Genomic DNA, 12,753 nt, shown 5'->3' on the forward strand with positions numbered 1-12,753 from the left:
GTTTTTGAATAAAAAAAATTTTATTTTTTCCTTTTGTTAAATTTGTTTCGAAATCACTCATTTGTTTAACTGAGAAGTTGTCCCTTTTTTACGAGAGTGGAATTCCTCGTCAAATTTTTAAGTTTTGATTTTTCCACATATTTGAGGAATATCACTTTCAGTTACATAAATATTGATTGAAAGTTATGCCTCTTCTGTCTTCTTCCTATTCTACTTCTAAAAAACAGCAAGCAACAAAAGAAAAACAAGAAGATTTGGCTGCCGTTGCTGCTCGTTTAGGAATCCCTTATTTGGATTGGAACTCCAAAAGCTCTCAAAAAGATGCAGCGAAAATACATATGGCACTTCAAAAAGCTTTTCCTCAACAAGTTCAACAAGAAAAACGCACTTCTACCCAAACTTCAAGAATAAGTGTTGAAAAACGAACAGGACCACAAAAAGTTTATCATCAGAAAAGCATAGATTCATTTACTAAAAAGAAGAAAAGCCAAGTTCCGGAAAAACTTCTCCTTCATCCCTCTCAAATCGTCAGAGAAGGTGCATTTGAAAAAGTATTCAGCAAGTCAAAGGCAAACACAAAAGTTAATTCTTCATCTCAACATCCAGTTAAAACCCCAAAAGTTTGGACTCCGTTTGTTGCTGCCTCACTTCCAGCGAAAAGAAGTAGAGAAGAAATGAGTTCCGCTCCATCATCAACATATGCATCAAGCATGATAAAACAACAAAAACTTGAGAAAAAGTCATCTGATCCTCTTCATGTTAGACATTCACAAAATTCATTGAATCCACACAAGCATGCTCACAAAAAGGAGCATAAAGCGCGAGATGAGGTTGATGACGACGAGGAAGAGGAAGACGAAGATATGGATGGGGATCTTGATGGGTTTATAGATGATGCACCTGTCTCTACATCTGTTGAAACATATCTCAAACACCAAATGGAAGAAGAAGAAAGGCGAGATCGCATACACAAACTGCTGCAAGCGCAGGGGTATCAGTCAACAATCAGGTCGATGCTTGGGATGCCGAAGCAGCTGAGTGTGCTGGGAGACGAAGAGGCATCTGAAAGCACGTCGAGTGACATAAGGAAAGAAGAGAGGATTAGCATGATGGCGGCGATGAAGGAAGAGGAAGAAGAGCTCATGAGAGAGAATGCGAAAAGGAAAAAATTGCATTGAAGTTTATTTAAAATAAATTCTTTCTTTTTCTTTTTTTTTGGATAAATAAAAAAAAATATTCTTTTTCTTTTTCTTCTATTTGGTTTTTTTGTTAAGTTGTTATGAAAATTTGTCCTTTTAAAAAAAGCAATATAAATCGGCAACAAATGAAACACCAATTCATTTCCTCACGTTTTGTCAATACACCTCTGAAACTCTCGATTAGTTACAAAATATAATGAAATATGAATGAAAATAAAAAAAAAAAAATGAAAAAAAAAACAGAAGAAAGGAATAAAAGAATAAAATACAGTTTTGTAAGGGCAAGCATATACAACAACCGTCCAATAATCTCAAAAAAAATACATTAACATTCAAAAGAATAGCTTTTGTTATTAACATTCTTCAAACTGTACTCAAGAGAGAGAGAGAGAGAGAGAGAGAGAGAGAGAGAGACAAGAAAAGTGAATGAGAAAGATAAAGATAGGCAGAGATAACTGAATGAAAAATGAGATAAGACTAAGCTGTCGATGAAGATGGATGGATGGATGGGATGAAGAGCTTGGCTGAGGTAGTTGCAATGTGCTCCGAAAGCAGATGCTTCGAGACTTCTTTCAATTGCGTCTCTCTTGTTGGATATCTGAAGAATAAATAATTAACAACAAACATAATGGATAAATATTATGAAAAAGATTAATAAAATATAGATAAATTCAGAGTTTTAGTTAAAAAATAATGAAAAATCAATAAAAATAAATAAAAATATACAATAAAACATATACGCTTTTTTTTTTTAAAAAAAAAAAGACAACATCCATAAAAAAACCACAGCATACGATCTGTTGAATCCCTTCTGTGACATTCTCACGTTCCTGTTCGCATTGATCGCCGTTTGCCTCACCAGCTCAGGTAGCGAAATGGCTGGCACGATCGACCAGTCCTGCAGTGGCCCAAAAGATCTGAAGATCTGATCTGGTTTGTGCGGGTTCTGCTGCTGGTGCACACGCACACGGTACAACCCAGGCGTCTCCATCGGCGAAATCACAATGTGCACAAAGTTGAAGTGCGACACAATCGTCTCCGGACGATACTCCTGATGATGGTCTGTCCACACAATATGCACAAAGTCGTTTCCCACATGCTTCTTCTTGTGGACTAACTGATCATCATCCCCTTTCCTGATTGAGTCTGGCATGATCGCCGGCACATGGAACATCGTCTCATTCGCATAGTCTGCATAATACAACGAAAACTGCCCCACTGTGCCTTCTCTGTCCAGCCCGCCCATAAATCCCCTGTGTGTTGGCAGATGCACGAACCACCCGAGTGAATGGAGGAAGTCCACAAAGTGCTGCGGGATAGAAGACAAGTTGTTTTTGAATATCGACGTCTGATCAACTTGGTTCTTCTTCACATACACAACTGAGATTTTGTGCACCATCCGGTCAGAAATATCATCCAGGCGAGAAATCACTCTTTGTGCCTGGTTTGTTTCTTGCATCGGGCGGAAGCGCGGCAGCTGCAAAGAAGAAGAGTTCTGTGTCATTCCCAGCATGTTCAGCCCAGTTGTATTTACTCCTCCACTGCTTCCTTCCACAGCAGCAGCCGAAAGAGGACGTGGAACCGACCCTCGGAACGGCGGGGCGAACTGGATGCAGTCAGATGCGAGTCGGGAAGATGTGATAAGCCCCAAATGAGCCAGCAGTAGGCGCGATTGTGTGAAGAACGAGTAGCTCTGCGGAAACGCTCCGTGTGACTGGGTAAGCGGCGAGGCGAGAGGGAAGAGGGTGAAGAGAGAGGAATAAGAAGAAGGGAAGAAGATGTGCTTGAAGCGCGTGCGGTCCACAGACAAATAGGGGTGCCTGATCAGCGACAAAGTTGATGGAGTTGTTCCCGATGATACAGCTGCCAGTGCTGCTGCATTGTCCTCTTCTCTTTCGCTGTCTGTCGCCCTCAGCCGCTCCTCATCGTCAAACACAAAGCCAGCTGTTGAGTCTGCTGCTGACACAGGCGCAGACAGCAGCGTTCTCAGCGGGTCGTCAAAGGAAGGCGCAAACGAGGCGTGTGGGTGGGGCTGCTGGGAAGCAGTGGGTGTGGTCACGTCAGAGAAGAAAGAGAAAGGCGCAGAAGAAGACGGCTGCTCGCCGAAGGAGCGGGTGAGGGCGTCCAGAGCAGACTGAGTTGATTGAATGCTCTGAGAAGACTTGGAAACCTGATCAGCCTGCTGTTGAGAAGTGTTAGCGATTCCATCAAAGGGGAAAGAAGTCGCATAGACTGGGTGCACATCCCAGGCAGAGTTGCCTGAAGGGTTGTTGATGAACATGGTGGTGTACGGGCCGTAATACGAGTTTGGTGGGAAAGCAGCAGGAAAGGCTCCTGTGGAGGCTGGGATGTGAGTGGGCACTGAGGGAGAAGAAGGGGAATAGCGCTGCATTCCAGGCGTCGCTCCTTCTGGTGGGGAGAAGACAGGGCGCTCGACGAGGGTGAGGAGAGAGTTGTCGCTCTGGATGAAGTGCTGCGAGACATCTGAGGGCTTCACGGTGGGCACACTGGAGTGAAGGGAGTGGGGGGGGGGGGGGGGGGGGTGTTCGGTGATTAATGTTGGTTTGAATGGTGGAACAGTAGATATACATATGATTAAAAGATATTAATGTCAGAAAGTCCATAAATAAGATGAAATATCAAGGTTTTAATAAATATTACAACAAAATATAAAAATTATAATGCAAACGGTTGTTGATGGAACGGATTAACACTTCTTCCTCCTGCAACAAACGGGAAAGTTGGCAGAAGAGAAGGACCAAAAGGTGCTGGAGAGCAAAGTGTTGAGAACGAATGCACAGCATTTGACTGATCTGTTGGCAAAGGCGGTGTTGTAGCCGGAGAAGGAGGCCCACTGCTTGCCGGCGTGCGCACGAGCGATGATGGGATCGGAGAAACGGAGAAACTATTGGAGTGCGTCAGCGGTGTAGCGGCAGCAGAAGAAAGAGACTGCTGCACACGCACAGACTGGCGGGAGGGGATGGCTGAGAAGGCAGAGGTGGACATGGACTGGTGCTGAGAGACGAAGTCAGAGATGATGGCGTTGAACTCAGCAGCAGACGCCTCGCTTCTCCGGGTGCGGTGGGCGAATGTGGAGACGAAGGAGCCGTGTGGCTGGGGGAAGTTGCCAAAGCGGGTGAGGAGGCAGTCAGCGAGGAAAGTTGCGGCTTGGGATTGGCTGTTGGCATTGCCGGTGACTGGGATAGAGGACATCATAGAGGGGGGAGAGGAAGAAGAGGATGAGGAAGAGGAAGCAGAAGGAGAAGAAGAAAGAGAAGAGAGAGAGGAAGAGGCAGAGATGGAGGGGGAAGGATGCTGAGGAGCAGCTGGGAAGAAGTTCTGTGCGTTGAGCGACTGTTGAACCAGAACAAACAGAGAGCCGATGAAAGAGGCGCCTTCGTTTGTGATGAGGAAGTCTGTAGAGACCATCACCCAGTCAGTGAGGGTGTAAAATGCATGTGCTGAGGAATAATTATTAAATAAATAAATAAATAAATGATATGAGGAAAAATAGTTATAAATGAAAATGTGAATAACAAAAACGTAAAGAGAAAGTTGAAAGATAAATAAATAAATAACAGCAAAAATAACAAGAAATGTTATCTCATTCTATGTTCACATATATTCAACATAACATTATGCAATACAATACAAATCATGAACCATTCATTCCACATACAGATAATCTGCTCATTCAGCGCAACCGAGCCGAAGTTGATTCTCTTGCTGATAACACCATTGAGCGCAATATCCACAAAGCCTGCGACGGCAAAGAGGACCTGCTGAAGCATCTGAGGGAACTCCCTGTGGATGACAGGGGCAAGCGAGGAAAGAGAGGAGAAGCAGTCTAACAGATCATCAAGCACTTCGGGGTTGCCGGAGAGGATTTCGGCTGGTGAGATGGAGAAATATTGGCAAATGAATGTTTGTGGATTAGAGATAAAGAGAGAAAGAAGAAAGAAAAACAGAAAAATGAAAAAAAATGAAAGAATAAATGAGAAGAACAATAAAAATAGTTGCAATAAAAAGACATGAAAATCTATTAACAATATTATTTTACACTACAAAAATTTTCATCATAACCAGCTTCATCATCATTGTTATCGTTAACATCACCATCATCAACACACATTTATCCAGCCCCAATCTCGACGGCAGCTGCAGCTGTTTCAGCAGCTCTCCCACGATCATCTTCCCTTTCTCTTTCTTCTCTTTCTCTGGCTGCTTAAACTCCTCATGCGCAATACAGACAAGCGCCCACATAATCCTTCGGATGTTGGCAGTGTTGCTTTCAACCAGAAGAGAGCGGAGAAGAAGAGAGAGAATACGTTCAGACAGCTGGGCGAATGTGGATGGGCGGCGGGACTGGAAGATGGGAGGAGGAGGAAGAGGAAGAGGAAGAGGAAGAGGAAGAGGAAGAAGAAGAAGAAGAAGAAGAAGAAGAAGAAGAAGAAGAAGAAGAGGAAGAGGAAGAAGAAGAAGAAGAGGAGGAGGAGGAGGAAGAAGAAGAAGAGGAAGAAGAAGAAGAGGAAGAAGAAGAAGAGGAAGAAGAAGAAGAGGAAGAGGAAGAGGAAGAGAGAAATGAATGTTTAGTTTTATTAATTGGTTATTAGGAGAAGAGATAGATAGAGAGATAGAGAGAGAGAGTTAGAAGAAGAAAGAAGAAGAAGAAGAAAGAAGAAGAATAAGAAAGAAGAAGAAGTAGAAAATGATTGTAATTTTCAAATTGACTCATATCGTTTAACAAGCAATTATCAGATAACATTCACAAAACAAACGAAAAAAATTTGATTAATTAAACCATCAAAATCCAAAATAACAAGAACAATAACACTATCAGCCAATCCTCATACCGAGCTATACAGCTGCTTCTTCTCCTGCCACGCCTCGTCGTCTTTGTCACCTGCGCCTTTCGTGTCCAGCCATTTTCTGAAGAAAGGCGGTGGCTGAAGTGGAGTGGGCTTAGGTCTTTTGAAAGCAGAGGGAACAAGAGGAGGTTGAGTGTGAGAAGAGGCAACGGTGAAGTCAGCAAAGGGAGAGGATGGGTATATGTCGGATGGGATGGTGTCTTCGAATAACTCCCAGGGCTGAGGGGGAAAAAAGGGGAAAGATAGGAAGAGGGAAAAAAATTGGAGAAGAATTTTTATTAGAAGGGAAAAAATTGAATGATTAAAGAAAGCATTGAGAAATAATAAATAAAATAAATAAATAAATAAATTTAAAAATAAATCCATAAAAAAAAAAAAAAAAAAAAAAATTTCAAAACATTCTTCTTCCACAAACCTCGTCAGTGAATGGAATCTGATGAATCTTCAGGTTTCCGAATGTGTTGCCAAATGGATACAGAGCATTCACAATGCAGAGTGCACTGTGCCTGACCTCGTCGTTGGTGTGTGGCTGGTTTTATAATAAATAAATAAATAAATAAATAGAAAAGAGAGAAACAAGATAAATAATGATAAGTCAAAAAAGAAACACAGATTAAGTTGAAATGCAAAATAAAAAAAAAAAAACCCAAAATTTTATGTGAACAAATAAAATCTTCAAAATCATTCAATTTACCTCACATTGTGATTAACAAACAGATGCACATAATCATACACACATTTATCAACACACCTTCAGCAAGAAATGCTCCAGGAACGGGAGCAGCAGCGCAGCGATGGGCTTAGCGCCCTTCACATCATTCGGGAAAAGTGGAACAAGAGAAGACAGAAGTGTCCGTGTTATCTCCACCTCGTCTGAAGACAGCGCAATCAGCATCGTCGCCACAAAGGAGCCCAGGTTGGCAGCAGAGAAAGGAAGGAGCGCATACGAAGAGAGCAAAGAGAAGTACGCGTGGCACGCTTCGGCTCGGCCTTGGAAGAAGGGCTGAATGAGGAGAAGGCGATGAGGGGGTGGGGATGGGGAAGGGGAGAAGAGGGTGGGAGGGGGAATGATAAGGAAGAAGAGGTATTCAAATATAAATTGTAAGAAGAATAAATTAATTATTATTGAAAGTGTTTTATTTTTTGAAAATAGAATGAAAAAAGAAAGAATTGAAGTTCATATTTCCAATCAACAAAATAGTGTTTCATTAAAAACATGTAATTCACAATCAAAAAAGGAAGAAAGAAAGAAAAATAATTGCACACTTGTTTTTCAGTCACGATCGCCTCAACCAGCCAAGCACCGCTCCAATCCAGAATCTTATTCCCATCAATAAGCGACGGCGGCTTCACATCAATCCATCGAAAGTCTTCTTTTCTCTCTGGAAGCCCCAAAAGAGTGTCTGAAAACATTGCCACTGCAGAAGTCACCACGCAGATTGCGTTGTAGTGGATCGCAGGCGTCTGGATCCGGTTCACGTTTCCGATGACCCGCAGAAGGCGCGCAAACAGGAAGAACGCGCGCGACAGGTTCGAATGAGGCAGCGGCTGTAGGGGCTGCCCTTGTGTCACCCTAATTTCCATCTTGTTCGATCCATATGGTGCTCCGTAAAGTTTGTTCAGTATAAACATCGTAACAAGATCGATCGATGCTTTCCACTGGCGGATGAGGATTTCTTTCTTCGTCCAGCAGATCATGACAGATACAGCAATATCCCAAACTGTGTGGTCTTCAACCTCGCAACTCATTAAAATACTAAACAATGTCTATAAAATTCCAAATAATAATTATAACACTTCTTATGATGCTAAAAAATATGTGAAAAATTAACCTCAATATAATAAACTCCAATTTGTTCGAACAATGGAGCTGCTTGAGAATTCGTAAATAGCCAATCGCCGATTCCAAGAAATGTTCTGAATAAATCTTGCCATGTTAAAAGTTCCACTTCGTCGTGATGCTTATATACAAATGATAGCATTACATCACAAAGAATCTTACACATTGCAGAATGCTGAATCAATTCTGAATGGTTGGTGGGTATTGTTTGGAAAAGAAGAGAAAAATGTTGAAAGATTGTCTTTTTTAAAAAAATTAATCATCAAATATAAAGTTCAAAAGTTCGAATTCAAACCAAGAAAAATTCTTGCTTATTTATCTCAAAAGCTGGGAACTGTGAATGGTCTTGAAGCCATGATTCATAAATATTTGTTGCGCCTCGAATGAGCGATTCATATTGAGAAATTGGAAGCGTAAAAGCTTCACCAATCATTTCCATATGAAATCTAATTTTGTAAGCATCCACAAGATAATTTGCGCAGTTGGACTTTTTCGAGCAGAATTCGATTGGATGCCTTATAAGAGTAGTTTTATATTCGAGTGGAGTGGTTCTGAGATTTCCAGTTCCTGTTAATATTTTAATATCATGAGTTAAGCAATGTGTTTAAAGATGAACATTTTATATAGGCATACCTATTTTTTGCTGTTGAAGCTCGAGCTGAGTGATGTGATTAAGGATCATTACAAAATCTGTTTATGTAATGGCAAAGTGATCAGTTATTAATTAAATATTTATTTTTTGAAGAATCAATCAAAGGGCATTTGATTCTTCGATTATGTCCGGATTAGAAAGGTAATGTATTTTAACTTTTTCGAAAGTATTTTTTGTTTTTGGTTATACTCGGCAATTTTTGATTTTTCAGATATCAAAAGGTAAATAAAATTGGTGAAGGAACCTATGGTGTTGTTTACAAAGCAATAGACAAAGTTAACGGAAAGTTTGTTGCATTAAAGAAAGTTAGACTTGGATTTGGAGAAGAAGGCGTTCCAAGTACTGCAATTAGAGAAATTGCGGTAATGCGAGAACTTTGTCATCCAAATATTGAAAGGTTAGAGCTTAATGAATAACTTCAATTTTGTTTTGCATTTATCTATTGTTTAGATTGATTGACGTTATCCATACTGGAAAAATGATATTTTTAATATTTGAATTCGTTCAATTCGATTTGAAGAGATTTCTTGACATCCAGGTCAAAGAGAAAGAAGCAGCATTTCTAGATCCTCGTTTAATAAAAGTTTGTTTCATTTGTTCTTTCAAATCTATGATTTGAGTGTTTGAACAATCATTGAATAGTCTTTTATGTATCAATTGTTGAAAGGTATTGGGTACTGTCATGCTCACTGCATAATTCACAGAGACCTCAAGCCACAAAACATTTTGATTGACCATATGGGTAATCTTAAGATTGGTGATTTTGGGCTTGCTCGCACTTTTTCCGTACCATTACGCCCTTATTCGCATGAGATCGTTACGTTGTGGTATCGAGCACCAGAGATCTTGTTGGGATGTGCAAAATATTCCGCAAGTGTTGACATTTGGAGCGTTGGGTGCATAATGGCTGAACTGGCGTTGGGAAAGCCGATCTTCTGTGGGGACAGCGAAATCGACGAGTTATATAAGATTTTCCAAGTGTTAGGCACGCCAACTGAGGATGTTTGGCATGGAGTTGGATTGCTTCCATATTGGAAGTCTACTTTTCCGAAGTGGAAAAGGAAGACTTTTGAAGACCTTGTTCCCGCGCTCGGAGAGGATGGACTTGAATTGCTGGAGGTATTGGGCTTTCTTCTCATTTATTGTTAATGTTATTCATTCTTTGTCAATATCGCTTATTGATTGTTCAATCATTTCTATTCTTGTTCATTTTCTGTTTATGATTTAATCCATTGAAATGCATCTTTTTAGAGATTACTTCAATACGACCCCACAAAACGTCCTTCTGCATTGGATGCGCTGAACATGAGATATTTCGAAAAGCTCAGAGCTGAAGAGGAAGAAGACGAGGATTGAACGATTTTCGGATCGTGTTGTGTTTCTCAACTGAAAATTACATTTAAATGCATTTCTTTGGAGATTAGATGCTTGCACAGAGACAGTTCGGCTTAATGAGCACGTGACTTTCCAACTGCTCAAAGATATTGCCACCTTCTCTTTCCTGCTTTTATTGAACAGGATAACTAATTTGGAATGCAATTAATGAAAAAATCCAGTGAGATGAGTGGCTTGTTTTGTTCCAGCAGAAAAATAAAAAAGGAGCATGATTGAATACGTGTAAACTATTTATTTATTGGGCAAGCATGCTCCAAAAAAGAACAATAGAAAAACATAAATAATTCGTAAATGTAATGAATAAATTTCTTTTCTAAAGCGCTTCAAGATTTTTCTTTTTTTGGTTAATTTTTATCATTTCCTGTGTCAGTAAATATTGATATTCTTGCTCAAGAAACATTCATTTTGTAAGAAATGATAGAAAGATAGAGGAAAAGGAAGAGGAAGAGGACGAAAGAGAAAACTGAGAAAAGAACACTAGAAGCGCCATCGCACCACGAAGCAACGCCATTTCCTTTACAGGGCGCCACCATAAAATCTGGGGAACAGGCACGCCTCTCTGATGGAGGTGAGCCCCAAGAAAAACATTGTCACTCTTTCCAGTCCAATCCCCACACCTCCGTGTGGCGGAGCACCGAATCTGAAGGCATCCACATACTCCTTCGGGATCTCAATGTCCAGCTCTTTTCCGCGCTGCTCCAGCAGAGAGGATGAGTTGATTCTCTGTGCGCCTGACACAATCTCTTCTCCACGCAGCTCCACATCGAATGAAAGCGAATAGCCTGGGCGCTCGGGATCTGGGTGTGTGTAGAACGGGCGGGCGCTCTGTGGGAACTGAGATGGAAGAGAATGGAGTTAAATGGTAAAAGAGTTAAAAGAAGTCACATGATGAAAGTCAGTTCAGAAAAGGAATGCGAAAGCAAATAAATAAATTGAGAAGAAATATTAAATGAAAAAAGAAGAGAGTTATAAATTGTTTAAAAATAAATCTCTCTGGTAACAAACTCCAACAAGGCAGTAGATATCAGTGTTGAATTTCTCCTTCACGATTTTGCCGAGAATACGTTCAGCTTCAGTTCTACGTGTGACATTGAGGGTTTTCAAAATGAAAGAATGAGATAAAAAAAGGTCAAATAAAAAATAAATAAGAAAGTAAGAAAGAAAGAAAGAAAGAAAGAAAATAAATAAATAAATAAATAAATAAATAAATTATTTTTAAATTAAAAGAATTATTAATAATTGCACACCCAATATCTTCTGTTGGTGACTGGACAATCTTCGACTGGCTTTCGTTGATCCACTTGCAGGCTTCGTCGAACTGGACAAGAACTGGTGTGCTGTCGTAGACAATAGGAGCAACTGGGTACTGTTGTTGTTGTCATTCAAATCCAAAAAAAATTATGACACATACAAAAAATGAATGAAATAAATAAAAAATGCATTGAAAAAGAAAAGCAAAGCAAATGGCGTAACAATAAAATAAAAATGAAAGCGAAAAAAAATATTCTCCAAAATTTTTTCCTTCAAACTTGTTGCTTGATAGCTTCGATTTCATCTTTGTACTGCGCATTCAGTCCATCAAACATGTACTTGAACAGCTGGAGTGTGAAGATTGGCAGCTCTTTGAACTCAGAGAGCTCCATTTCAAAGTCCATTGAAATAAACTCGCACAGATGTCGAGGGGTATTCGACTTCTCTGCTCTAAAAGCAGGGGCAACCTCAAACACTTTCTCCATCCCTCCGCAAATGCACATCTGCTTGTACAGCTGCGGTGATTGTGCCAATGTTGCTTTGTCATCGAAGTATTGCAACTCAAAGCAGTTTGCTCCTCCTTCACTAAACGTTTGATCAGAAATATCATCAATATTGTTTGAAATCATATGTTTATATATTTATTTGAAAATTTGATAAGTTGTTTCTTTCAATAAAATGGTTCTAACCTTTTTCCTGGACATATCTTTGGTGTATGAATTTCAATAAACTTGCGTTCAGTTAGGAATTCTCTAAACAAACGCGATACTCCAGCTTTAATTCTGAAAATAGCCCAATTTGCCAATGTCTGTAAATTCATTAATGTTGGTCATAAAGTTCAAAAATTACAAAGTTTCAAAAATGCACACTCTAAGATCCAAAGGTCTGAATTTGAGGGAAGTTGCAAGTTCTGGTGCATTTTCCTAATTTGCAAAAATGTTTTTTTCGTAATAGAATAAAATCAAATTGAAAATAAAGAAATTTAAATTCATACAAATCTACCATCAGGTCCCTTTTTAATTCCTTCTCCTCCAAACAATTGGTTGATTTGAATTGGAAGTGGTGTTGCAGATTCAGATACGACTTTCACTGTTGGGTTAAACATTTCAACATCTTGTTGAGTGCAAGATTTAATAGGCTGCATCGCTTTTTGTAATGTTCCACAAACTTCAATGGATGATTCAACGGTTATGTCCTCTCTAAAAAAAACACATTTCGAAAAAATTAAGATAAATTGCTCAAAATGCAAACTGTGGCTTGTCTTTGGATTTTAAAACAGCAACCTGGAAAGTGTATTTTGCTTGTCGAATGACATAAAACATCATTTTCTTTGTTTCCCTTTTAATATGGAGAAATCCTCTGACTTTTAAATTTTTCCCCACTAAACTTTCATTCAATTCAGAAACGTGAGTTAATTTTTCGCAACTGATTTGCTCTTCAACTTTTTCTGAGCTTTGAGTCGATGAACTCTGAGCTGCTTCAGGAGTTGCCATCTTTATGCAGTAAATAAATGATCAATTGATCTAATAACCATAAATATCAAATAAT

At 39.7% G+C, this 12,753-nt stretch overlaps 4 protein-coding genes across 4 annotated transcripts; 2 read left to right on the forward strand and 2 right to left on the reverse strand.

The window, feature by feature from the left end:
- Positions 1-90: 90 nt before the first annotated feature.
- On the forward strand, positions 91-1,437 carry MONOS_4182 (uncharacterized protein). Its single transcript, XM_067874233.1, has one exon. It carries the CDS (start codon positions 186-188, stop codon positions 1,176-1,178), a length of 993 nt encoding a protein of 330 aa, XP_067729911.1. The 5' UTR covers positions 91-185; the 3' UTR covers positions 1,179-1,437.
- On the reverse strand, positions 1,240-8,589 carry MONOS_4183 (putative rap/ran GTPase-activating protein; the record flags this gene model as incomplete). The annotated part of the gene is made up of 12 exons (XM_067874234.1): positions 1,240-1,797; positions 1,994-3,706; positions 3,889-4,660; positions 4,879-5,091; positions 5,330-5,564; positions 6,053-6,286; positions 6,483-6,596; positions 6,819-7,070; positions 7,334-7,834; positions 7,900-8,148; positions 8,203-8,474; positions 8,541-8,589. 12 exons carry the CDS (start codon positions 8,587-8,589, stop codon positions 1,677-1,679), a joined length of 4,725 nt encoding a protein of 1,574 aa, XP_067729912.1. The 3' UTR covers positions 1,240-1,676.
- A 94-nt stretch (positions 8,590-8,683) lies between these two features.
- On the forward strand, positions 8,684-9,915 carry MONOS_4184 (putative Cell division control protein; the record flags this gene model as incomplete). Its single annotated transcript, XM_067874235.1, has 5 exons — positions 8,684-8,700; positions 8,771-8,956; positions 9,010-9,142; positions 9,202-9,678; positions 9,811-9,915. 5 exons carry the CDS (start codon positions 8,684-8,686, stop codon positions 9,913-9,915), a joined length of 918 nt encoding a protein of 305 aa, XP_067729913.1.
- Positions 9,916-10,165: 250 nt separating this feature from the next.
- Positions 10,166-12,730, reverse strand: MONOS_4185p2 (putative Aspartate-tRNA ligase). Its single transcript, XM_067874237.1, has 8 exons — positions 12,457-12,730; positions 12,200-12,404; positions 12,075-12,128; positions 11,895-12,013; positions 11,484-11,790; positions 11,202-11,320; positions 10,960-11,032; positions 10,166-10,788 (listed from the first exon to the last, which is right to left on the reverse strand). Exons 1-8 carry the CDS (start codon positions 12,696-12,698, stop codon positions 10,471-10,473), a joined length of 1,437 nt encoding a protein of 478 aa, XP_067729914.1. The 5' UTR covers positions 12,699-12,730; the 3' UTR covers positions 10,166-10,470.
- Between the last annotated feature and the right edge of the window lie 23 nt (positions 12,731-12,753).

This window comes from Monocercomonoides exilis (assembly GCF_001643675.1).
Source record: "Monocercomonoides exilis strain PA203 chromosome Unknown scaffold15-1837935, whole genome shotgun sequence".
NCBI lineage: Eukaryota > Preaxostyla > Oxymonadida > Polymastigidae > Monocercomonoides > Monocercomonoides exilis.